The sequence below is a fragment of the Theropithecus gelada genome, chromosome 8, assembly GCF_003255815.1.
Source record: "Theropithecus gelada isolate Dixy chromosome 8, Tgel_1.0, whole genome shotgun sequence".
Classification (NCBI taxonomy): domain Eukaryota; kingdom Metazoa; phylum Chordata; class Mammalia; order Primates; family Cercopithecidae; genus Theropithecus; species Theropithecus gelada.
Genome location: NC_037676.1, coordinates 132,038,335 through 132,065,931, shown reverse-complemented (window position 1 = coordinate 132,065,931; position 27,597 = coordinate 132,038,335). Strand labels below are relative to the sequence as shown.

Sequence of the window (27,597 nt, the reverse complement as noted above, 5' to 3'; positions counted from 1 at the left end):
CCAACAGCTGATACTTAAAGAGGGATTCCAATTTCCTCTGAAGTTACACAGCAGAGGCTATTGGAAATTATTGAACATTTCCGCACATTATTTTCCTTCTTGACTTGCTGTGAGGGTTAAGTCCTTGGTGTCCGGCCAGTGTTTCCTTCACTGGCACAATCCAGGTTCGTTTTCCTTGTCCCCTAGGCCCAGATTGTGTTCAGAGATGCCTCGCTCGCCTCCTAGTGGTCATGTCGTGACTTGCAGGCTCTGCTACCAAGTTAACCTGATTTCATTCACTTCCCGCTTGTCAACACATATGAAATATGCTATTTTTGAAAATGGAGTTTCTTTTCTTTCTCTCTCTAAATTAAAATCACCGTATGGTTCACCATGATCTTGAAGAGCACCACTATTTCCTGGTGCCCTCGGCAGGAGTCTCTGACCTCTCTCTAAAGGGTGAATCCGATTCTCATGCCTAGTCCTCATTAGAGAGCTGCTTTGAATATGGTTGGTCTTTGTAGAAGCAGAGTCTGCTAAGTGCACAAGTTTAGAGGGTTTAGCCTTTTTCTGTTTATGGCCACCAATAGGTGGTAACTGACACCAGGACGCTGCCTTACAAAGGCAGTTCTCCAGTGTTAGAGGGCAGAATGATCACCAGAAGGGCCTATTTTAAATGTAGCGTCCTGACCAGATATAGTGATGTTGTAGATACAGGCAGCAGAGTGTGAGAGTGAGTGATGGGGTGAGGGCATTCCCTTGTCTCAGAAGAGCTGAACCCCAGATGAACCAGGATGATCTCCAGCTGGGACTCAGCATTTGGGAAGGGAGAGGACAAGGACTCCTTCCCCACTCTGCTCTTGGGAGGGTTTCCAGGATGCAGAATAAAACTTAGGTTATTGCTCCAACTTAATTTCCATAATGTTAGTAATTTAGGTACCCTCAGTTCTTTAGTATCATAATAATGCCATAATAAGTATCTATACCTAAATATTTGCTTACCTTTTGGATTATCTTAAGACATATTTGTATGTGCAAAATTACTGATTCAAAGAACAAGAATGTCAAAAAATGATTTTAATACCTACTACTACAAGCTTAGAAATATCGTACAGCTTATGTTCCTACCAATATTTATATGAGTTCTGGTTTTACTGTATTACTGGCAGCACTGTAAAGTATTTGTATTTTTAAAAAACTTTAATCTGGGTGTGGAGGCTTATGCCTGCAATCCTAGTACTTTGAAAGACTGAGGCAGGTAGATCACTTGAGCCTGGAAGTTTGAGATCAGCCTGGGCAACATGGTAAAACCCTGACTCTACAACTAAAAGAATGAGATCCTGTCATTTGCAGCAGCATGGATGGAACTGGAGGTCATTATGTTAAGTGAAATAAGCCAAGCACAGAAAGACAAACTTTACATGTTCTCTCTTATTTGTGAAAGCTAAAAATTAAAACAATTGAACTTATGGAGATAGAGAATAAAAGGATGGTTATCAGAGGCTGGGAAGTGTAATGAGGTGGGTGTGCAGGGGTAGGGGGAATGGTTAATGAGTACAAAAAAATTTAGAATGAATAAGATCTAATATCTGATAACACAACAGGGTGATGATAGTCAATAATAATTTAATTGTACACTTAAAAATAACTAAAAGAGTATAATTATATTGTAAACAAACAAACAAAAAGTCTTAGATGATGGATACCTCATTTACCCTGGTGTGATTATTATACATTGTATGCCTGTCTTAAAATATCCCCTATATACCATAAATAAGTATATAAATCTATGAACCCATAAAAATTAAAGACAAAACAAAACCAAAATCCAAAGCTTTGCACAAAGGCTACTGCAACCTTAAACAAAAAATACTTCTGCCAGGACATCTGCCCACCAACTGCCTGTCTAACCTTGGACTGGTGCCACCTTTGTTACTGATCCTTGTAACCAAAGATAATCGATTCAAAACAATTGTGCAATCCTTCTTATTTTTCTCTTTACAACTTTTTTCTTCCCTTACAGTGTATTCACCCTTCTCTGAATACACACATAGTTTGTGATGGCATGCATATTCCCATTGCAATGCTCATTCTTGAATAAATATCACTTTCTTTTAGAGAGCTTTTCTTTATCGGTTATGTAAGTTGATGTGACTCACATAACTGTTCCCAAACAGCTAAATTACTTTCCTCCGACTTCTGAATTACCCAATAGCAGGTTGGGGCCTGTAGAATGTTGGTACACAAAAGGGTTATGTATGTCTATAGTTTTTGCAATGAAAATTATAGAATGTGAAAGTTAATTTGGTACATTGTGTCTGCTGGTGATATGCAGAAAGTACAGTCTGAGCTTTGTCCTAAGTGAAGTGCATATCAGGTTCTTATAGTGGAAAGGCAAGGCATAAGACTTTTTTGAATATTAAAAGAAAACAAAAGTAAAGTAAATGCATTGTGGAATACTGTCAGCTGAAAGGAATGTTGTTGTATTGAGTGTCAGTTCCAGGAAGTTACTCAAAACTTAAAGGTATAGCAATCCTGTTTATACAGTTTCTCCTCCTATAGGCACTTTACTTCATCTTGAAACACATAGGGAATAATTGGAAAGAACATGGGTTTCAGGCAAGTTTTTAATTCTTTTCACAAATCCCCTTTTTATTTATCTTTAAAATAAAGATTGTTGCAAGAATGGATTTAGATAATACATGCATGGTACTTAATACAGAGGAAGCATTAAGCACAGTAATTCCTGTTGTACAGAGCTCCACATGTAGGCAGTTCAGACGTACTTCCCAGGGCCCTGGCACTGGTGCCTGTCCCTCCTGTTGAAGTTGCCTTTCCTGGTGTCCAATGATTGAATTCTAAATTCAACACATATGCCAGAGGAACGCGAGCCAAAGAAGTTGTTACAGCTACAGTTGCTGGGAATCCATGAATCAAAGACTTGCTCAGCTAGTTCTGTATGTGAAAGGAAATGGGTGTGACGCTGAAGAAGCCTTTTAAATTCTGATTCAGGAGATACATAATTAGATGCTACTTGATTTTGTTCCACAGATTTTTGGCTGAGAAGGACTTGAGAGCTAAGGTTCTGTGATCCAGAACTGGTTCCAGACTTACTCTTCTGGAAATGAAGAGGGCCCTCCCTGTGCTTATTTTTCCAGGACTGGAAATTGAATCAGGGACCCGTTGTTGAGAAGAGAACAGTGAGCAGAATCACATTGACCTGGTCCTGGAATTTGTCTGACAATTTCTGCTTGACTGCAGGAGATCTGAAGACTGGAAGGGGCCCCACTCAATTGTGCTATTTCTCTTTCTCTCTTTTTTTTTCTTTTGAGACGGAGTCACCCAGGCTGGAGGGCAGTGGTGGGATCTCAGCTAACTGCAACCTCTGCCTCCTGGGTTCAAGCAGTTCTCTGCCTCAGCCTCCCAAGTAACTGGTATTACAGGTGCCTGCCACCACTCCTGGCTAATTTTTGCATTTTCAGTAGAGACGGGGTTTCACCATCTTGGCCAGGCTGATCTTGAACTCCTGACCTTGTGATCCACCAGCTTCAGCCTCCTAAAGTGCTGGGATTACAGACGTGAGCCACCGCGCCCAGCCAATTGTGCTATTTCTCTACAGGACAAAAGGATATATAATCTGGTAAGTCCTAATGGGATCGGGGATGAAAAAGAAAAGGTACCATCATCAGCGACAAAAATGTTCAGGATGGGTTTGTGAAATGAGTCAAAGAATTTTCTTTTCCTACATAATTTGACTGAAAAGGAAGTTAAGTTCTTTTTTTTTTTTTTTTTTTTTTTTTTTGAGACGGAGTCTCGCTCTGTCGCCCGGGCTGGAGTGCAGTGGCCGGATCTCAGCTCACTGCAAGCTCCGCCTCCCGGGTTCACGCCATTCTCCGGCCTCAGCCTCCTGAGTAGCTGGGACTACAGACGCCCGCCACCTCGCCCGGCTAGTTTTTTGTATTTCTTAATAGAGACGGGGTTTCACCATGTTAGCCAGGATGGTCTCGATCTCCTGACCTCGTGATCCGCCCGTCTCGGCCTCCCAAAGTGCTGGGATTACAGGCTTGAGCCACCGCGCCCGGCCAAGTTCTTTTTAATAATGGAGAATTCCTGATAGCATGTAAGGCTGAGGAATATATCTTTGATACATTGTTGTATACGTCCACTCTTGGAGAAGCTTCTTATGTTCTTGTTATTCTCTGTTGTCCAGTGAGCTCTTATGTGGCCCATATCAGACAGAATTGAAATGGTCACATCAGGACTTTTACATGAACTGTTGAAAATTCTGACTCTCTTCATTATTGAACATATTTAGAATGTTCAAAAATGGAATTCCTATAGTTAGGAAATCCTATTCCTATTTGTTTTAATTGTAACAATACAATTATACTCTTAATTGTAGCAATACAATTATACTGTTTTAGCTATTTTTAACTGTACAATTATTGACTATAGTCACCTCGTTGTGCTATCAAATACTAGATCTTATTCAGAAATACTAGATCTTATTCAGTCTAACTATTTTTTTGGTACTCATTAACCATCCCTACCTCCCTACCACCCCCTAATGCCCTTCCCAGCCTCTGGTAACCATCATTTGACTCTCTATCTCCATAACTTCAATTGTCTTAATGTTTAGCTCTCATAAATAAGTGAGAACATGTAAAGTTTGTCTTTTTGTGCCTGGTTTATTTACTTAATCACCTCTAGTCCCATCTATGTTGTTGCGAATGACAGGATCTCTCTTTTTTTTTTTTTTTTTGAGATGGAGTTTTGCTCTTGTTGCCCAGGCTGGAGTGCAACAGCGTGATCTTGGCTCACTGCAACCTCCACTTCCTGGGTTCAAGTGATTCTCCTGCCTCAGCCTCCCGAGTAGCTGGGATTAAAGGCATGTGCCACCACATCCGGCTAATTTTGTATTTTTAGTAGAGACGGGATTTCTCCATGTTGGTCAGGCTGGTCTTGAACTCCTGACCTCAGGTGATCCACCTGCCTCAGCCTCCCAAAGTGCTGGGATTACAGGCATGAGCCACCGCGCCCAGCCGATCTCATTCTTTTTTATGGTTGAGTAGTACTCTGTTATGTATATGTACCACATTTTGCTTAACTGTTCATTTGTTGATGGACACTTGCATTGTTTCCCAATCTTGGCTATTGTGAACAGTGCTGCAACAAACATGGGAGTGCAGATATCTCTTCAATATACTGTTGTTCTTTCTTTTGGGTGTATACCCAGTAGAGAGGTTGCTGGGTTGTATGGCAGCTCTATTTTTAGCTTTTTAAGGAAGGTCCAAACTGTTCTCCATAGTGGCTGTACTAATTTACATTCCCACAAACAGGGTACAAGGTTCTCTTTTCTCCACCTCCTCTCCAGCATTTTTTATTAACGGGTGAGATTTTAACAGGGGTGAGATTATATCTCATTGTAGTTTTGATTGCCATTTTTAACATGGGTGAGATTATATCTCATTGTAATTTTGATTGACATTTTTCTGATAACTAAAAATGTTGAGGACCTTTTCATATGAGTTTTTCATTTGTATGTATTCCTTTGAGAAATGTTTATTCAACTCTTTTGCCCATATTTTAATCCAATTGTTATATTTTTCCTATAGAGTTGTGTGGGCTCCTTATATTTTCTAGTTATTAATCCCTTTTCAGATGGGCAGTTTGCAAATATTTTCTCCCATTCTGTGGGTTGTATTTTTCTGTTGCTGATTTTTCCTTTTGCTGGAAGGAAGCTTTGTAACTTGATGAGATCCAATTTGTCTATTTTTGCTTTGGTTACCTGTGCTTATGGTGTATTACTTAAGAAATTTTTGCCTAGACCAATATCCTAGAGAGTTTCCCCAATATTTTCCTGTAGTAGTTTCACAGTTTGAGGCTTTAGATTGAAGTCTTTAATCTATTTTGATTTTATTTTTGTACATGATGAGAGAGGGGTGTAGTTTCAGTCTTCTGCATATGAATATCCAGCTTTCCCAGCACCATTTATTGAAGAGACTGTCCTTTCTCTAATGTATGTTCTTGGCACCTTGGTAAAAAATGAGCTTACTGTAGGTGTATGGATTTGTTTCTGGATTCTTGATTATTTTTCTTTGGTCTATGTGTTTGTTTTCATGCCAGTACCATGCTGTTTTGGTTACTGTAGCTCTGTAGTATAATTTGATGTCAGATAATATGATTCCTTGAGTTTTGCTCTTTTTGCTTAGGATAGATTTGGTTATTCTGGGTCTTTTGTGTTTCCATATACGTTTTAGGATTGTTTTTTCTCTTTCTGTGAAGAATGTCATTGGTATTTTGATAGAATTTGCATAGAATCTGAAGATTGCTTTGGATAGTATGGACATTTTAACAATGTTGATTCTTCCAATCTATGAACATGGAATATCTTTTCATTTTTTTGTGTTGTCTTTAGTTTCTTTCATCAATGTTTTATAGTTTTCATTGAAGAGATTTTTCACTTCTTCAGTTAAATTAATTCCTAGGAATTTAATTTTATTTGTGGCTCTTGTAAATGGGATAACTTTCTTGATTTTCTTTTCCGATTCTTCGCTGTTGGCATATAGAAGTGCTACTGATTTTTGGATGTTGATTTTGTATCCTGTAACTTTAATGAATTTATAACTTCTTCATTTTTTTTTTTTTTTTTTTTTTTTGAGATGGAGTCTCACTCTGTCACCCAGGCTGGAGTGCAGTGGCGTGATCTCGGCTCACTCCAAGCTCTGCCTCCCGGGTTCACGCCATTCTCTTGCCTCAGCCTCCCAAGTAACTGGGACTACAGGCGCCAGGCACCACGCCCAGCTAATTTTTTGTACTTTTTAGTAGAGACAGGGTTTCACCGTGTTAGCCAGGATGGTCTTGATCTCCTGACTTTGTGATCCACCCACCTTGGCCTCCCAAAGTGCAGGGATTACAGGCATGAGCCACTGCACCTGGCCAATGAATTTATAACTTCTAATAGTTTTTTTTTTTTGGAATCTTTAGGTTGTTCCAAATATAAGACCACATCATCTACAAACAAGGACAATTTGACTTCTTCCTTTCCAATTAGGATGCCCTTTATTTTTTTCTTCTCCCCATTTAATGAGTCTGTCATATATGACTTTTTATTATGTTGAGGTATGTTCCTTCTATACCCACTTTTTTGAGGGGTTTTATCATCAAAGGATATTGAGTTTTATCAAGTGTTTTTCAGCATTAATGGAAATGATCACATGGTTTTTGTCCTTCGTTCTGTTGATATAAGGTATCACATTGATTGATTTGTGTATGTTGTACCATCCTTGCATCTCTGGGATAAATCCCACTTGGTCATGATAAATGATGTTTTTAATATATTGTTAAATTTAGTTTCCTAGTATTTTGTTGAGGATGTTTCCATCAATATTCATCAGAGATATTGGCTTGTAGTTTTTTTGAAGTTTCTTTGTCCTGTTTTTTATTCGGGTAATATTGGCCTCATAAAATGAGTTTGGAAGTATTCCATCTTTGTCTATTTTTAAAAATAGTTTGAATAGGATTGGTATTAGCTCTTCTTTAAATGTTTGGTAGAATTCAGCATTGAATTCATTGGGTCCCAGGCTTTTATTTACTGGGAGACTTTTTATTACGGCCTTGCTCTCATTAACTGTGATTGATATGTTCAGGTTTTGGATTTCTTCAAGGTTCAATCTTGGTAGGCTATATGTTTCTAGGAATTTATCAATTTCCTCTAGATTTTCCAATTTATTGGTATATAGTTGTTCATAGTAGCCGCCAATAATCCTTTGAATTCCTGCAGTATCAGGTATAATGTTTTCTTTTTCATCTATGTTTTTATTTATTTGGGCCTTCTCTCTCTTTTCTTAGTCTGCCTAAAGATTTGTCTATTTTGTTTATCTTTTCAACATAGCAACTTTCATTTCATTCATCTTTTATATTGTTTTCTTCATTTTAACTTTATTTCTGTTCGATCATTATTGTTTATTATTTTCTACTAATTTTGGGTTTGGTCTGCTCTTGGTTTTCTAGTTCTTTAAAATGCATCATTAGGTTATTTATTTGAAGTTTTTCTTCTCTTTTGATGTAGACACTTATAGCTATAAATTTCCCTCTTTGTACTGCTTTTGCTGTATCCATGGGTTTTGGTATGTTTGCATTATCATTTGTTTCAAGAAATGATTCAATTTCCTCATCAATTTCTTCATTGGCCCATCAGTCATTCAGGAGTATATTGTTTACTTTCCATGTGTTTGTATAATTTCTAAAATTCCTATTATTGATTTCTAGTTTTATTCCATTGTGTTCAGAGAAGATACATTATATTATTTCAACTTTTTGAGTGTTTTAATACTAGTTCTGTGACCTAAAATATGGTCCACTCTTGAGAATGATCTATGTGATGAGAAGAAAAAACGTGTATTTTGCGTCCATTGGATAAAATGTTCTGTAAATACCTATTAGGTTCATTTGTTCTATAGTACAGATTGAGTCCAATGTTTCCTTGCTGATTTTCTGTCTGGGAGATCTGTCCAATGCTGAAAGCGAGGTGTTGAAGTCTCTAGCTATTATTGTATTGGGGTCTACCTCTTTAGCTCTAATCTGAATCTAACTCTATTTTGTCTGATATAAGTATAGCTATTCCTGCTCTTTTTTGGTTTCCATTGTCACAAATATATTTTCCATTCTTATGTTTTTATTCCATGTGTATCTTTATAGGAGAAGTGTATTTCTTGTAGGTAACAGATCACTGGCTCTTGTTTTTTAATTAATTCAATAACTGTATGTCTTTAGATTGGACAGTTTAGTTCATTTACATTTAATGTTATTACTAATAAGTGAGGACTTTTGGTATTTTATTTTTTGTTTTCTGGTTGTTTTGTGATCTTCTGTTTCTTCTTCATTTTCCTCTTCCTTTTAGTGAAGGTAATTTTCACTGATGGCATATTTTAATTTCTTGCTTTTCATTTTTTGCTTATTCATTGTATGTTTTTAGATTTGAAATTACTATGAGGCTTGCAAATGCTATCTTATAACTCATTATTTTAAATGGATGACAACTTAATAGTGATTGCATAAACAAACAAACACAAAAAGAAAACTAATAAAAACTCTACACTTTAACTTCATCTCTCTGCTTTTTAACTGTTTGTTTTTTCTCTTTATGTCCTATGGTACTATGTCTTGAAAGTTGTAGTTGTTTCTGATTGGTTTATCATTTGGCCTTTCTACTTAAGATAAGAGTAGTTTACATACCACAATTACAGTGTTACAATATTATGTGTTTTTCTGTGTGCTTCCTACTACCATTGAATTTTGTACCTTCAGATGATTTCTTCTTGCTCATTAACATCCTTTTCTTTCAGACCGAACAACTCCCTGTTTGTAAGTCAGGTTTGGTGTTGATGAACTCTCTAGGTTTTTGTCTCTCTGGGAAGGTCTTTATTTCTCCTTCATCCTTGAAGCATATTTTTTGCCAGATATACTACTCTAAGGTAAAAGTTTTTTTTCCCTTCAGCATATTAAATATGTCATGCCACTGTCTCTTGGCCTGTAAGGTTTCCAGTGAAAAGTCTGATACTAGATGTATTGGAATTTTATTGTTTGCTATGTTTTCTTTTCTTTTGCTACTTTAGGATTCTTAGTTTATACTTGATATTTGGGAGTCTGATTATCAAATGTCTGAGGTAGTCTTCTTTGGGTTAAATTAGCTGGGTGTTCTGTTACCTTCTTGTACCTTGTACTTGAATATTGGTATCTTACTCTGAGTTTGGGAAGTTCTCCCTTTGCATAAACTTTCTACACCTATCTCTTTCTCAATCTTCTCTTTAAGGCCAATAACTCTTAGATTTGCCCTTTTGAGGCTATTTTCTACATCTTGTAGCATGCTTCGTTGTTTTTTCTTTTGTCTCCTTTGACTATATATTTTCAAATAGCCTGTTTTCAAGATCATTAATTCTTCCTTCTGTTTGATCAATTCTGTTATTAAGAGATGCTGATGCATTCTCCTGTAGGTCAATGTATTTTTCAACTCCAGAATTTCTGCTTCTTTTTAATTATTTCAGTTTCCTTAAAAAATGTATCTGATAGAATTCTGAATTCCTTTTATGTGTTATCTTGAATTCTTTTGAGTGTCCTCAAAACACTACTTTGAATTCTTTGTTTGAATGATTACATATCTCTGTCTCTCTGGGATTGGTCCCTGATGCCTTATTTAGTCTATTTGGTAAGGTCATGTTTTCCTGAATAGTCTTTTTTTTTTTTTTTTTTTTTTTTTTAAATTCAAAATTACATTTTATTGCAGAATTTAAAAATAGTTTTCCTTATAGGCTTCCTGGACTAGAGACTTACATTTTCTTTCTTTCTTTTTAAAATTATATATGTATTTTCTTTTTCTATACTTTTATTTTAAGTTCAGGGGTACATGTGTAGGTTTGTTATATAGGTAAACTTGTATCATGGGAGTTTGTTGTACAAATTATTTTGTCACCAAGGTATTAAGCCTAGTACCCATTTGTTATTTTTCCTGATCCTCTCCCTCCTCCCACCCTCCATCCTCTACCTTCCAGTAGGCCCCAGTGTGCGTTGGTCCCCTCCATGAGTCTATGTGTTCTCATCATTTAGCTCCCACTTATAAGTGAAAACAAGTGCTATTTGGTTTTCTGTTTCTGTGTTAGTTTATTAAGGATAATGGCTGCTAGCTCCACTGGGAGCTGTCCTTGATCTTGTTCTTTTTTTGGCTACATAGTATTCCATGGGGTATATGTACCACATTTTCTTTATCCAGTCCACAATTGATGGGTATTTAGGTTTATTCCATGTCTTTGCTATTGTGAATAGTGCTGCAATGAACATACGCAAGCATGTGTCTTTATTATAAAATGGTATCTATTCTTTTGGGTATATACCCAGTAATGAGCTTGCTGGGTCAGATGGTGTTTCTGTCTTTAGGACTTTGAGGAATCACCAAATTGTCTTTCACAATGGTTGAACTGATTTACATTCCCATCAACAGTGTATAAACATTCCTTTTCTCCACAACCTTGCCAGCATCTGTTATTTTTGACTTTTATTAATAGCCATTCAGACTTGTGTCAGTTGATATCTCATTGTGGTTTTGATTTGCATTTCTCTAATGATCAGTGATGTTGAGCTTTTTTTAAATAAGATTGTTGGCCACATGTATGTCTTTTTTTTGAAAAGTGCCTCAGCAAATATTGCTGCCTGATCCTTCCTCTGGAAGCTTCGTCTCACAGGGGCACCTGGCTGTATAAGGTGTCAGTCGGCCCCTACTGGCAGACGTCTCCCAGTTAGGCTACACGGGGGTCAGGGACTCACTTGAGGAGGCAGTCTGTCTGTCCTCAGAGCTCAAACTCTGTGCTGGGATAACCACTGCTCTGTTCAGAGCTGTCAGTCAGGGACGTTTAAGTCAGCAGAAGTTTCTGCTCCCTTTTGTTCAGCTATGCCCTGCCCACAGAGGTGGAGTCTACAGAGGCAGACAGCCCTCGTTGAGCTGCGGTGGGCTCCACCCAGTTTGAACTTCCTGGTGGCTTTGTTTACCTACTCAAGCCTCAGCAATGGCAGACACCCCTCTGCCAGCCCAGGCTGCTAGCTGGCAGTTCAATCTTGGACTGCTGCACTAGCACTGAGCAAGGCTCTGTGGGCGTGGGACCTGCCAAGCCAGGCGCAGGATATAATCTCCTGGTGTGCTGTTTGCTAAGACCATTGGAAAAGTGCAGTATTAGGGCAGGAATGTCCCATTTTTCCAGGTACAGTCTGTCACGGCTTCCCTTGTCTAGGAAAGGGAAATCCCCCAACCCCTTGCACTTCCCTGGTGAGGCAACACCCTGCCCTGCTTGGGCTCACCCTCCGTGGACTGCACCTACTATGCAACCAGTCCCAGCGAGATGAACCAGGTACCTCAGTTGGAAATGCAGAAATCACCTGTCTTCTGCATTGATCACACTGGGAGTTGCAGACTGGAACTGTCATTATTCGGCCATCTTGGAACGATCCTCCACAAACCATCCTTTTCATATATGTTGTTTTTACCTTCAGTGTAGACTAGGACCTGATCATTTCTCATTACTTTGAGTGCAATGCCCTGGCCTACCCTGTCATTAATGATTACCTGTATTATTGCAAAACTGCCCTACTAGACTTCCCACTTCTGCCTGAACTCCCTTACTGCAGGCTAATGTCAACCCAGCCACTACAGACATCTCTCTGCAAAAGATGCATCAGATATGTCACTTGTGTGCTCAAATCCCTCCAAAGGCTTTTAATCTCACTTCAAGTAAAAGAGAGTGATGAAAATGACCAACAGGGGCCTTCACCAACTTGCCTTCAGTTTCTTCTGACCTCATCTTCTTTCCTTTCCACCTCACATATTCCAGGCATGCATTGCTTCTAAATCTTTTCACTTGCTGATTTCTCTACCTGGAATTCTTTTCTCCACATAATGTTCATTGTTTATACCTTGCCTCCTCTACATTATTGTTCAACTGTCACTTCTCAGTGTGGCTTTCTCTGTAAAACTGCAAACACCAACATATTCTCTACCACTACTCATATCATCTTAACATAAACCCCACCTTCCCTCTGGCCCTTTAGTTGATGACAGTATTGAGCCCTTCCTTCTTCTTGTTATTTAGAGTATCCCTGGGTTAGAGGTGAGGAGATACCCAGGATTTCCTACTCCAACCATAAGGGGCAATGAATTTCACAGCAGTGCCTCTGTCAGAAGCCCAAATTGTCTTTAGAAGCCCAAAGTTGGAAGCCAGTTGTGGTGGTGTGTGCCTATAATCCCAGATGCTAGGTAGGCTGAGGTGGGAGAATCACTTAAGCCCAAGAGTTCAAGACCAGTCTGGGCAACATGGCAAAACCCTGTCTCAAAAACAACAAAAAAATGAACTCAAAGTTGAGAAAGTTAGAATCTAGTCACTATTTTAAGACCTGCTAATCTCATATGTAGATCTTTTCCTTTAGGGGAAATATCAATAATTGGTGAGAGTTTAACCATTTTCTTCCTTTCCCAACTGATGTTCTCCTTTCATCTCCTCCTAGCAACATGCCCTCCATGTTTGAACGCATTAGCAAAAATTTGATCAAAGAGATTGGAAGCAAAGACTTGACACCTGTCAAATACCTACTGAGTGCCACCAAATTACGTCAGTTTGTTATATTACGAAAGAAGGATTCTCGTTCATCTATTTGGGGACAATCTGACTATGTTCCAGTTGGATTCTCCCTCAATGATATCCTGGAGCCAAGTTCTTCAGTCCCAGGTATTGTCAGCCAGAGGCCTAGGAGGTGAGGGGTGAAAAACATGGGTGGTCAGAAAAAGATGGCCCAGCATCCAAAAATAACTGAGCACCTAGAAAGGAACTCTCAGGACTAGCCTTGCCTGTAGACAAGGGGCAAGAAACAAAGACAAATTGAGAATCCTACTAATTATCTGGATGTAGGCATTCATTAGGTCATTTAATATTTGCATCGGGCTCATGAGGATATTATCCCCATTTTACATAAGAGTAAATAGAAGGTTATACAATTGTCTGTTCAAAGTTATGTACCTGGGGGCTGGGCACTGTGGCTCATGCCTATAATGCCAGCACTTTGGGAGACTGAGGTGGGCAGATCACTTGAGGCCAGGAGTTCGAGATCAGTCTGGTCAACATGCCGAAACCCAGACAGGGTGGTGCACTCTTGTACTCTCATATACTTGGGAGGCTGAGACTCAATAATTGCTTGAGCCCAGAAGGTGGAGGTTGCAGTGAGCTGAGACTGCACCAATGCACTCCAGCCTGGATGACAGAGTGAGACTCTGTCTCAAAACAACAACAACCACCAAACCAAAAACAGTTTGTCCCTGGGAACTGGTAGAACTGCTATCCAAACCCAGGTCTGTCTGGCTCCACATCCCAAACATTTTCGGCCCCTGTGTGCTGCCCTCTGCGGCTGGGTGCTGTGCCTGCTGCAGAGGAGACAGTGTGCCTGGAAGGATGATCCGAGGGGTCTTCTGGACACTGTACATTTGACACCACTATTTCTCAGGGTGAAGATTTTATCTCTGTCACACAGTGCCCCTTTAAACATTTAAACATTTTCTGTCTGTAGTAATTTACATTCAGTTGATTAGTTAGTTTTCAACAGAGTTTTAAATGAGTGGGAGGGTTGGGGCAAAATAGGTCTTTGTGATTTCATTCTGCTCACCAGCTGTTCTTGGCTAAACCTTTGAATTCTTGAATGAATTCTTGGCTAAACCTATGGTCATCTTTTCTTTCCCAGAAACTGTTGTGACAGGACCGTTCCACTTCAGTGACATTGTGATCCAGAAGCATAAGGCTGATGTGAGTGTGAATGTTGGTGTAGAAGTGAGTGTGTCAGGGGAGGCCTCTGTGGACCATGGATGCTCCCTTGAGTTTCAAATTGTTACCATCCCATCTCCAAACCTGGAAGACTTTCAAAAAAGGTGAGGCCATGGGAGAGGAAGGGAATGGATCATCAGTATCCCAGGGGGTGCTATCCTTGAACACAAAAATACATCTAGCATGTCTTGTTGTAGGAATGAAAATCAAGATGATGACATCCCAGATTTTGCTACTCTTTTTAAGTATTCATACCTTCCTTTACTCAAGTAATAGCTATTAGTTACCTAACAAATACTTATTAGAGCAATAACTACCCACTACTGTGCTGTTATTCATTGGGGATAGAATGAAAACAAGACAGATGTAAATACCTGTCATAAAGCAGCTTACATTTAGTGGAGACAAGGGATGGGCAGGGAGTAAGAAAATAAGCAATAAAAAATAAATTAACAAAGTATTAATTTAAGTGAGACAAAGACTCTAAAACTATTTATTTAAATAACATGTACATTACTGTCTTGGGATTTATTTTTATTTTTTTCAGCTCTATTGAGATATAGTTGACAAATAAAATTGTGTGAATTTAAGGTGTACAATGTGATGATTTGATGTATGTATATATTGTGAAAAGACCACAATAAAGGCAGTTAACATATTTATTACTTCACCTAGTTATCGTTTTTTTTTTTTTGTGGTGAGAACATTTAATATCTACTCTCAGCAAATTTCAAATATACAATACAGTATTGTTAGTCTGTGTTCCTTTTGACCAATGTCCCCCCATTTCCCTGACTTCCTAACCCCTGCTAACCACCATTATATTTTGTTTCTATAAGTTTGACATTTACAGGTTCCACATATATGTGAGATTATACAGTATTTGTATTTCTCTGTTTGACTTTTATTTAGCATAAAGCCATCAAGGTTTATCCATGTTGTTGCAAATAGCAGGGTTTCTTCCTTTTTTATGGCTGAATAATATTCCATTGCACACACATACCATGATTTCTTTTTCCATTCATCTGCTGGCAGGCACTTAGGTTGTTTTGGTGTCTTGGTTTTTGTGAACAATGCTGCAATGAACATAGAAGTGCAGATGTGTCTTTGAGCTACTGATTTAGTTTTCATTGGCTGTATACCCAGAAATGGGATTGCTGGATCATATGGTAGTTCTAGTTTTAGTTTTTTGGAGAACCAACATACTGTTTTCCGTATGGCTATATCAATTACATTCCAACTAATAGCATACAAGGATTTCCTTTAATTCACATCTTTGCCAACACTTATCTTTTTGTTAAAAGCCATCCTACCCAGATGCGAAGTTTTGTCTCATTGTGGTTTTGATTTGTATGTCCCTGATAAGTAATTTTGAGCACCATTTCATGTGCCTGTTACCTTATTTGTATGTCTTTTTTTGGAGAAAATATCTATTTAGGTCCTTTGCCCATTTTTTAAATCAAGATTTTTGTTTTTGTTTTTGCAATTTAGCTATATGAATTCTTTATATATTTTAGATATTAACCCTTTATCAGGTTTGCAAATATTTTTGACCATTCTGTAGGTTGCATTTTCACCCTGTTGATTGTTTCCTTTGCCGTGCAGAAGCTTTTTAGTTTGCTGAATACCACTTTTCTTTTTTTTAGCTGCTGGTGCTTTTGGTGTCATATCAAACAAACTGTTGCCATAACCAATCTTGAGGACCTTTTCCCCTGTATTTTCTTCTAAAAATGTTTTAAGGTTCCGTATCGTATATTTAGGTTTCTAATCTACTTGGAGTTGATCTTTGTGTATAAGGTAAGGACCCAGTTTCAGTCTTTTGCATGTGAATATCCAGTTTTCTCAACACCATTTTTTGAAGACACTATCCTTTATCCCACTATCTATTCTTGTCACGCTTGTCAAATATTAATTGATCATACACATATGAGTTTATTTCTTGGCCCTCTACTCGATTCCACTAGTTTATATGTCTGATTTTATGCAAGTGCCATAAGTTTTAACTTCTGTAGCTTTGTAATATACTTTGAAATCAGGAAGTATGGGGTGTCTAGTGGGTGTCTAGCTTTGTTTTTTCTTGAGATTGCTTTAGCTATTCTGGGTCTTTCCATAAGAGTTTTAGGATTATTTTTTCTATTTCTGTGAAGATTGTCGTTGGTATTTTGATAAGAATTGCATTGAATCTATAAATTGCTTTGAGTAGTACGACATTTTAATAATATGAATTCTTCTTATCCGTGAGCACAAAAATTTTGCTGTTTATTTTTGTCTTCTTTAATCAATTTTGTAGTTTTCAGTATATAGACCTTTCGCCTCCTTGGTGAAATGTATTCACAAGTATTTTATTATTTTTGATTCTATTATAAATGGATTTTTTTTTTTTTTTTTAGACAGAGTCTCACTCTGTCACCCAGGCTGGAGTGCAATGGCATGATCTTGACTCACTGCAACCTCTGCCTCCCGGGTTCAAGCAATTCTCCTGCCTCAGCCTCCCAAGTAGCTGGGATTACAGGTGCCTGCCACAATGCCCAGCTAATGTTTTGTATTTTCAGTAGAGATGGGGTTTTGCCATGTTGGCCAGGCTGGTCTCGAACTCCTGACCTCAGGTGATCCACCTGCCTCAGCCCCCCAAAGAGCTGGGATTACAGGTGAGAGCCACCATGTCCAGCCTATAAATTGATTTTTAAAGATAGTTCATTGTTAATTTATAGAAATACAACTGATTTTTAATGTTGATTTTGTATCCCGCAACTTGACTGCATTTATTTATTAGTTCTAATATTTTTAAAATGAAGTTTTTAGGATTTTCAATGTATAAGATAATATCATCTGTAAAGAGACAATTTTACTTCTTTCTTTCCTATTTAGGTGCCTTTTATTTATTTATTTTTACCTAATTTCACTGGCTGGCATTTCCAGTGCTATACTGAAGAGAAGTGGTGAGGGTGGACATTCTTGTTTTGTTCCTTATTTTAAAGGAAAAGCTTTTCAACATTGAGCATAATGTTAGCTGTGGACTTTATTATGACCATGTATAGCCTTCATTATGTTAAAGTACATTTCTTCTATATCTAATTTGCTGAGAGTTTTTATCATGACAGGATGATAAATTTCACCAAATGCTTTTTCTACATCTACTGAGATGATCATATGGTTTTTGTCCTTGATTATGTCAATATGTTGTATTGTATTTATTGATTTGCATGTGTTGAACCATCCTTTCATTCCGGGGATAAATTCCACTTGATTATGGTGTATGATCCTTTTAATGTGCTGTTAAATTTGGTTTGCTAAAATTTTGTTAAGGACTTTTGCATCTATGTTTATCAGATATATTGGCCTGTAATTTTCTTTTCTTGTTGTAATGTCCTTATCTGGCTTTGATATTAGAGTAATGCTGGCCTTGCACAATGAATCTGAATTATTCTTTCCTCTTCAATTTTTTGGTTTGAGCAGCATTGATGTAATCTTCTTTAAATGTCTAGTAGAATTCACCAGTGAAGGCATTCGGTCATGGGCATGTTTTTTGGGAGCTTTTTTGATTACTGATTCAATCACCTTACTTGTTAATGATATGTTTATATTTTCTGTTTCTTCATGAGTCAATCTCAATACGTCATATGTTTCTAGGAATTTATCCATTTCTCTTAGATGCCCCAGTTTGTTGATATATAATTGTTGATAATAGGCTCTCATGATCTTTTTTATTTCTGTGGCATCATTTGTATGTCTCCTTTTACTATAAATTTATTTGAGTTCTTCTTTCTTGGTTTGTCTAGCTGAGGGTTTGTCAATTTTTATTTTTTTTCAAAAAACCCCTCAGTTTTATTACCTTTTCTATAGTTTTTCTATTTTCCATTTAATTTATTCTGCTCTAATCTTTTTTTTTTTTTTTTTTTTTTAAGACAGAGTCTTGTTCTGTTGCCTAGGTTGGAGGGCAGTGGTCAGTGGTGTGATCTTCACTCACTGCATGCTCCGCCTCCTGGGTTCACGCCATTCTCCTGCCTTAGCCTCCCAAGTAGCTGGGACTACAGGCACCCACCACCACACCTGGCTAATTTTTTTTTTTTTTGTATTTTTAGTAGAGATGGGGTTTCATCGTGTTAGCCAGGATGGTCTTGGTCTCCTAACCTCGTGATCTGCCCGCCTTGGCCTCCCAAAGTGCTGGGATTACAGGTGTGAGCCACTGTGCCCAGTCTGTTCTTCTTTTCTAGTTCTTTAAGGTATAAAGTTAGGTTGTTGATCTGAATTATTTCTATTTTCTTAATGTGGGTGTTTATAAACTTTCCTCTTAGAACTGCTTTTGCTGTATCCCATAAGTTTTGGTATGTTGTGTTTTCATTTTTGTTTGTGTAAGATATTTTTTGAATTCCCTTTTCATTTCTTCTTTGACCCACTGATTGTTCAGTTTAATTTCCACATATTTGTGAATTTTCTGAAATTCCTTGTTATTTCTAGTTTTGTGCCATTGTTATTGGAAAAGATACTTGAAATAATTTCTGTCTTCTTAAATTTGTTAAGACTTGTTTTGTGGCCTAACATATGGTCTATCTTGGAGAATGTTCCATGTGCTCTGGAGAAGAATTTGTATTCTGCTGCTGTTAGATGGAATGTTCTGTATATGTCTGTTAGGCTCATTTGGTTTATAATATTTTTTTCAAGTCTTATATTTTTGCATTGATTTTTTTTTCTGGGTGATGTGGCCATTAGAGTGGGTATTAAAGTCTCTTACTAATTTTGTATTGCTCTTTATTTCTCCTTTTAATTTTGTTAATTTTTGATTTACATATTTATGTGCTCTAATGTTTGGTGCATATTTATAGTAGTATCATTATATAATGACATTCTTCTATCTTGTTACAGTTTTTGACTTAAGTCCATTTTATCTGACATATATGTATATATAAAAATATATATATAATATGTGTGTGTGTGTGTATGTGTGTGTGTGTGTGTGTCTATGTAAGTATGGCCATCTTTGTTCTTTTTTGGCCATCTTTTGCATTAGAATTTCTTTTTCCATCTCTTCCCTTTCAGCCTGTGTGTCCTTAAAGCTAACACGAATCTCTTTTAGGCAGCAAGTCATTGGATCTTGCTTTCTTATATATTTATCCACTCTGTCTTTAGTTTGGAAAATTTAATCTGTTTACATTTAATATAATTATTGATAGGTAACTACTTGCTATTGTCATTTTAATTGTTTTATGACTTTTATAGTTTTTTTCTTTCCTTTTTTCTCACCTGCCATCTTCCTTTGTGATTTGATTACTTTTTGTGGTAGGATGCTTGATTCCTTTCTCTTAATCTTTTGCATACCTACTACAGGTTTTTCCTTTGTAGTTACAATGAGGCTTACATAAAATATCTTATAGTTATAATATCCTATTTTATGCTGATAACTTAATTTTGAGGGATTAATTTTTTTTGGGGGGTCAACCTATATGGGACATTTTTGAGACAGTCTCACTGTGTCGCTCAAGCTGGAATGCAGTGGCACAATCTCAGCTAACTGCAACCTCTGCCTCCTAGATTTAAGCAATTCTCATACCTCAACCTCCCAAGTATGTGGGACTATGGGCATGTGCCACTACAACTGGCAAATTTTTTGTATTTTTATTAGAGACAGGGTTTTGCCGTATTAGCCAGGCTGGTCTTGAACTCCTGGCCTCAAGTAATCTGCCTGCCTTGGACTCCTAAAATGCTGAGATTACAGACATGAGCCACCATGCCTGGCCTTCAGCTTAATTTTGATTGCATAAAAAGCATTATACCTTTACTTCTTCCCCTCATTGATATTTTAGGTTATTGATATTATGATTTACATATTTTTATACTGTATATCTAAAAACAAATTATTGTAGTTATTTTTAATATACTTAAAACATTTTTATACCAGAGTTGAAAATCATTTATGTACCACATTTAGAATATTACAGAATTCTGACTCTGATTATATATTTTCCTTTACTGATGAATTTTACACATTCATGTGTTTTATGTTGTTAATTAACATATTTTCATTTCAACTTGAAGAATTCCCTTTTGCATTTCTTGTAAGGTGCTCTGCCCTCATGAATGGATTAATATCATTATCGTGGGAGTTGGGTAGTTTTTGCAGGAGTGGGCTCTTGACAAAAGGGTGAAGTTCAGCGCTTATATTCTCTTTGTCTTGTGTGTTTGCTTCTGCTTTTCACCATCTTCTATGAGATGACATAACACCAAATGCTGGTGCCATGCTCTGAGGCTTCCCAGCCTCCAGAATCATGAGCCAAATAAACTTCAGTTTTATATAATTTAGCCAGTCTGTCATATTCTCTTACAGCAACAGAAAACAGAACAAGACAGCAGTTTTTTTTTCTTTCAGTATCTTGAATATATCATCCTTTCCTAGCCAGGTTTCTCCTAAGAAATTTGCTGATTGTCTCATAGATACTCCCCTGTATGTAATGAGCTTTTCTCTTGTTACGCTCGGTATTTTCTCTTTATCTTTGACTTTTGATAATTTAATTGTACTGTGTCTTGATGTAGACCCTTTTGGGTTAAACCTATTTGGGACATTTTTAGTGTCACAAATCTTGATGCCCCCTTCTCTCTCAAAATTTGGGAGTTTCCTCCTCTCCTCTCCTCTCCTCTCTGCTCCTCTCCTCTCCTCTCTTCTCTTCTCTTTTGTGACAGGGTCTTGCTCTGTCACTGAGGCTGGAGTGCAATAGCACGATCCTGGTTCACTGCAGCCTCTACCTCCTGGGCTGAAGTGATCCTCCCACCTCAGCTTCTTGAGTAGCTAGGACTACAGGTCCTAGCTACTCAAGGTGTGTGCCACCAACTTGCTTAAATTTTTATTTTTTGGAGAGACATGGTCTCAATATTATGCTCAGGCTGGTTGTGAACTCCTGGACACAAGTGATCCTCCAACCTTGGTCTCCCAAAGTGCTGGGATTATAGGTGTAAGCCACTGCCCCTGGCTATCATTATTTCTACAAATAGGCTTTTTATCTCTTTCTCACTCTCTTTTGTTTCTGGAGAATATTATATTTTGTTTCACTTGATGGTATCCCATAAGTGCCATATATATTTTTTCACTCTGCATTCTGTTTTCTTTTTATTCCTCTGACTGGGTACTTTCAAATTGTCTTTGAGTCCACTAATTCTTCCTTTTGCTTGATTGAATCTGCTGTTGAAACTTTCCTAATTTTTTTTTCAGTTTAGTTACTGTATTCTTTATCTGTAGGATTTTTTAATGGTTTCTATTTCTTTGTGGAACTAATTTTGAATATTATTTTCTTAATTTTGTTTCATTATCTATCTGTATTTTCTTGTAGTTCATTGAACTTCTGAATTCTTTGTCAGTTTGTTTATAGATCTCCATTTCTTTAGAGTCAGTCATTGGCATTTTATTAGTTTCCTTTGGTGGTATAACGTTTTCCTGATACCTCATAATCCTTGTATCTTGCATTTCTTTTTGTGCTTTTGAGGCAGCAGCCACTTCTTCTAGCCTTAACAAGTTCATATCAGTAGAGATAGACCTTCACCAGTCATTCCAGCCTTTGGTTCTAGATGGACTGGCTGTTAGTGTTCATGAGTAAGTGTGGGTTGCTATTCACACTCTCTAGTTGGTGCAGCCACTGCCCACACTCTGAGGTGGAACTGCTGGCTGTGCTCATGGTTGGGCTGGATCACTGGCTGGGTTCTGTGATCAGGAAGAACTGTTGGCTGGGCTCTGCATTCAGGCAGGGCTACTGGCTGGGCTCCCTCATAGGGTGGGGATTTTGACTGGCTTTGTGGTCAAGTGGGGCCACTGGCTGGACCCCACAATCGCCTCTTGTCAGATGTTGTTGCAGCCTGTGCTCCTTGTGGTACTGTTATTTAGGGTGTATAATTGGGCAGGGCTTTAGGCTGGGCTCTGAAATTGCCCCTGGTTGGGTGGGGGCCCATGAAGTGCTCCCTGACTGGGTGTGCTGCTGGCTGAATGCCATGTTCAGATGGAGCCACAGACTAGGTTTTGTAATTGGTGGTGGTCTCAGGCTGTGCTTTGTAGTTGGGCAGGCCACAGGCTGGGCTCCATGTGTGGGTAGAGGCACAGGCTGCACTGTGTGTTTGTGCTGGGTCACTGACTGGGAACTTGATCCAGGTAGGGCTACTCACTTTGCTCCATGGTCAGTCATGGTCACTGAACTCCCAGATTGGCTGGGTTTGTAGCCTGTGTCCCCACATTTGGGTGTGGTTGCAGGCAGAACTTCAAGGCTGTGTTGGGTTCTTGATCAGGCTCCTTCATGAGGCAGGGTAACAGACTATGCTCCACAGTTAGGCAGAGTCACCAGCTTGACTTCCTGCTTGAGCGGGGCCTGGGGCTGGGCTCTGAACTTGGAAAGCATCACGGTTTGGACTTCCTGTTCAGGCCAGGGCAGAGGCTGTGCTCTGCAGTTAGGTGTGGTTGCTGGCTGGCCTTCCTATTTGGGCAAAGTCTTAGGCTGGGCCCTGAGGCTGGGCAGAGTTGTGGAGGATCCTTGGTCCGTTGGGGCCAGAGGCTGTGCTCCACAGTTAGGCAGCATTGCTGGCTGGCTTTCCTGTCCCACAAGGAACTTAGGTTGGGCTCTGAGACTGACCTCCACAGTGAGGCTATACCACTGGCTAAGGATGCAAGCCAGACAGAAACTGCCTACCATACTTCCTGGCCAGACAATTTGGTTGGCTTGGGTCTGCAGGCGGGCAAGCTGCTGGCTGGTCTCTCTGATTGGGTGCCACTGCTAGTAGGAATGCAGTGTCACTGCCAAGATCCATGCAGTGATTGCTGAAGCCTTGACCACTTCTTTGCTTCTAGGTGACCCAGGTGGTCCAGTCCTGCCGATTCCCTCAATGTTCTCTGTGACATGGGACAGAGCTGGACCTCCTAGGATGTGCTTTGGAATGCTTTTTGAAGCTGGATAGCTACTTTGGCTTTCTTTTTTCCCGTTGAAGAGATTGCGGGCCCAGGGGAACTCCATCCATGTTGTGATGGCGCTTGGGGGAAGGGTGATTCTGCCAAAGTAAAACTCTTACTCTTACCCTTCTAATGAAGGGTGAAACACCAAGCTTGGTGTTTTCAGGATAAGTGGCAAGGTCAGTGAGTTGGAAGCCTAGACAACCAGGATAAAGGAGATATAACATGAAGCTTGGAAGATAAGTAGATGTCACATAACATAGCATCTAAGGATATGGTAAGAAGACAGCAATGACAAAACCTAATATTGTGTGCTCAGTAACCTCCTCTACTGAAAGGCAAATTAAGAATCCCTCAATATTCCACATGACTGTTATCTAGGACACTGACTCCATGGGTGCCTTGAGTAGAATCAAGGTTGAGCCTCAGAAAGAACTGAAATAGAAATGAAATCTGTCTTCAGTACTTCAAACCATTCATATGTATCCCCAGAAACTACATCATCAAGTCAGCCCTACCAATCCACCCACCAAGGACAGTAAATCTGTAAAGGTCATAAAATCATCCAGAGTCTTCCCTGCTTCATCCCACTTTATCTGTCTGCTCTCCAGCCCACCCTGATTGTGCTAATGGACATGTTCGATTTGAATACCCAGCTTTGACAACAGGACTTCCTAAAGACCGTTCTCAATCATCTGGACCTGTCTGCTTCTAGCCTTTTTTTTTCTGAGAGACCCTAGTGTTGAAATTCTATAAATTACCCCTTAACAGGACCAGTATAATTTAGCAAAATGCAGATGCCTTTAACAATATGGTACATATACTCTCACACCTGAACCACCATCAATGGGATCTCCTCCATTCTGTATGTCAGATAAAACTTTCTGCTGCCCTAACACCCACTGGGGGCTCACCTTTCAGGGTCCAAAGGCATTGCACCCCTCTCAGGTCTTGAGGAGAAGGGCCCCCAGGGTAACCTGAAAAGGCATTGCTTTCCCACTCTGACTCTTCTCCTCCTTCCTTAAATCCCCAGGAAACTGTTGGATCCAGAGCCATCATTTCTGAAGGAGTGCCGGAGGAGAGGTGACAACCTGTACGTGGTGACAGAAGCTGTTGAACTGATCAACAATACTGTGCTGTACAATAGCAGTGGTGTGAATATTTTAGGGAAAATTTCTCTTTGGATTACATATGGCAAGGTATAAAGTTGTCCTGAAGTGGGATTGAAATACAAAACATATAGCCCGTCCTGGCAGCCAAGCTTCATTTCCTAGGGGGCTCTGGACTCTGTTTCCAGGGATTACAAAGGATGGAGTCATTATTTCCCACTTCTTACCTGTCAGTGTATCCTGACTTCTGATCTGAGAGTATATTCTAATATCCTCCATTATAGTGTTTTACTATATGGGGTCATGCAGTATTGACAAAATCAGAAATATATTTAATTATTTAGTATTGTGTTTTGCTTTGGGTAAATGATAAATTCTGCAGAATTCAAGTGTGTGATCTCTGTATTATATACAGTCTAGTTTTGTGGCTGGAAGAGATGTGGGACCACTAGCACCAAACCCCAGTTGTTAAAGTACTTTAAACTCTAAGATAACCTGATGAGAAATATTTCAAGGAGTGAGATCAAAGTATTTTCAAGAACATGTGACTTACACAAGTCATTCACAATAACCAAGTATAATATTTTTAATATAAATAAATTCATTTATCAAATATTCAGATTAAGTATGGGTCAAGGACATATAAAGTTTGTGTGTGTTATAATGTGCTTTTACACTATGTCTGTGTAATTTGTCCTTACTTAAGAGCTTTAGAAACTAAAGAAGAAACCTGATATGCATACTAACTTTCCCAATGCCAGTGAGTTACTGCTAAAAATTAGACAAATGGTAACAGACCCCGGAAAGCTGGAATAGTGGACCGCCACCTGCAGCAGGGAAGGAAGTCTAGAAACAAGAATCCCCAAACGGTTCAGGAATCGGAGGCACTAGCTATCTCTGAAGATAGGGTATAGGTGGGACTGAAAGTAAGAATATTGATTGGAAATCTTTTTAATTTTTTAAAAAATGTTTGTGGGTATATAGTAGATGTATACATTTATGGGGTACATGAGATATTTTGATACAGGCATACAATGTGTAATAATCACTGCAGGGAATCTTTATAAGGAATACTCAGAGCCCAAATCCCTTCCCACCTCTGCGTAGCCAGGCACCTACCCTCACCCACTCTGGCAGAAGATCTTGTGGAAAACTTATTCCCTGTGGATTCTAGATTTACGGAGACTAGTTACAGTGAAGGGTGGGAGTGAGAAGCCATATTGGAAAAGGGAAATAGGTGCAAGTCCTCATTGAGAGTGGGAACATTGAGTCCCTTTCCCCATTCAGCTCCAGGCATCATGTCTCTACCCTTTCTACCCCCACAACACACAGCCTAGGCAGGATATTGAAGAATTATTTCCTAGGAAAATTAACCAGTACAGAAGAAATAACTAAAAAACCCCCAACGACTGGAGACTCCAAAGAGATAGTTTAATCCCTGCCTGGTTGCCCCAAAGTGAAACCTCTACTCAACATGCCCTGCCTAGGCACACTTACCAGCTTTCATGCTTCACTCGTTAGCGAAACAGAAAAAAATCACAGACACTTGAGGAAAGCCTAAAACACAAAACAAAAACACTTTGAAATTAGGAAATTAGAGGAAACAAAAACAACATAGGAAGGTAAGACATACTTGATCCCGTTAAAGAGATAATATTTTATTTTCATGAAAGGATAATGCTCTGTAAAAAGGGTATTTATAGCTCTTAGAAATTAAAAATAGAGTAGTAGAAATTTATTATTCTTTTACTTAAATAGAAGAATCAAAAAGCAAAATCAAAGAAATTTCCAGGAAAAAGTAAGCAAAAAGACAGGAGAATATTCATTAAAAAAATGTGGAGGCTAGGCACAGTGGCTCATGCCTGTAATCCTAGCACTTTGGGAGGCTCATGCAGGTGGGTTGGTTGAGCTCAGGAGCTCAAAACCAGCCTGGGCAACATAGTGAGACCTTGTCTCTATAAAATATAAACAAAAAGTTAGCCAGATGTGGTGGCGCATGCCTGTAGTTCCAGTTACTTGGGAGGCTGAGGTGGGAGAATTGCTTGAGCCTGGAAGTTGCAGCTGTTGTGAGCCATGATTGTGCCACTGCATTCCAGCCTGGGCAACAGAATGAGACACTGTCTCAATTAAAACAAAACAAAACTTGAGGATCAGTCAAGGAGATTTAACTACTCCTGAATAATAGGAGTTCCAGAAGGGGAGAACAAAGACATAATGCATTGTGGAAAATCTTTTAGGAGGAAATACAAGGAAGGTTCTGAGACCCAAAGAATGTGTTTCCAGAATGAAAATGTCCACTGAAGGCATGGTTTCTTGAGTCAACATAGATCTACCCCATAAAACTTAAGAGTGAATTTTCAGAACACTTACCTCAAAAAGACAACAATAAATATTTCTAAAAGGGAAATAAAGTCATATTCCAGAGAATTCCAGCCAAGAATTGTATGACCAGTCAAAATAGCAATCACGTGTGAGAGGTACAATAAAAATGTCTTTAGACGCACAAGTGCTCAAAAAAATGTGTCCCCCATCTCCTCTGGAGAGAATGAGTAAAGAAACAGAGAAGGCACAGGGACATCACATTAACTGAATGTGGTGATAAAGGAAAGATGGGAGTGGTGAAAAGCAGTTTTGTCCAAGTATAAACAGTGAATATTACCTTAAAAATTGGGATATTAATATTTTAGGAAGATGGGAGAAGGGAAATAAGGAATGAGGAAAGAGAAGGAAAACAAATTCATCATAATCAAAAAGAGAATAAATAGTTAAATCTGGAAAGAAATAAAAACATTGCAATATCAACATGAAATTGAGAAATGGGAAGATGAGCACAGGATGAAACAAGGAAGAAAGAGCAGTGATTGGAAATCACAAGTCAGCAGTAGGGAGGATGAGAGCAGGGAATGCTGGTGGTTTTCCTCATGAGCTTTCTAGAGCCATCTGACCTTTAAAATTACATACATTTAATACTGTATTGTCTGGTTTCTCTCCCCAGGGTCAAGGCCAAGGAGAGAGTCTCAGAGTGAAGAAGAAGGCGCTGACTCTGCAGAAGGGCATGGTGATGGCTTATAAGAGAAAACAGCTGGTTATCAAGGAGAAAGGTGGGAGTAAGCAGAGCTCAGCAAGGCAGATGGCGGTGGAGGGGGGTGTCTGCTTCTCCTGAGAGAGAAGCGAGAGGAAAATAGCCATAATATGCAATCTTTGCTGCTCTGCCTATCCAAGGAGAAGCATGCACATTTCT

General features: G+C 38.8%; 1 protein-coding gene across 1 annotated transcript in view; it reads left to right on the top strand.

The window, feature by feature from the left end:
* Positions 1-2,740: 2,740 nt before the first annotated feature.
* The window catches only part of GSDMC (gasdermin C), a 39,246-nt gene continuing 14,389 nt past the window's right edge, over positions 2,741-27,597 (top strand). Inside the window, exons 1-5 of the mRNA XM_025394580.1 lie at positions 2,741-3,619; positions 13,027-13,247; positions 14,251-14,434; positions 24,281-24,446; positions 27,352-27,457. Of these exons, the coding sequence (XP_025250365.1) occupies positions 13,031-13,247; positions 14,251-14,434; positions 24,281-24,446; positions 27,352-27,457 (673 nt within the window). The 5' untranslated portion in view covers positions 2,741-3,619; positions 13,027-13,030. The remainder of the gene's footprint in view (positions 3,620-13,026; positions 13,248-14,250; positions 14,435-24,280; positions 24,447-27,351; positions 27,458-27,597) is intronic.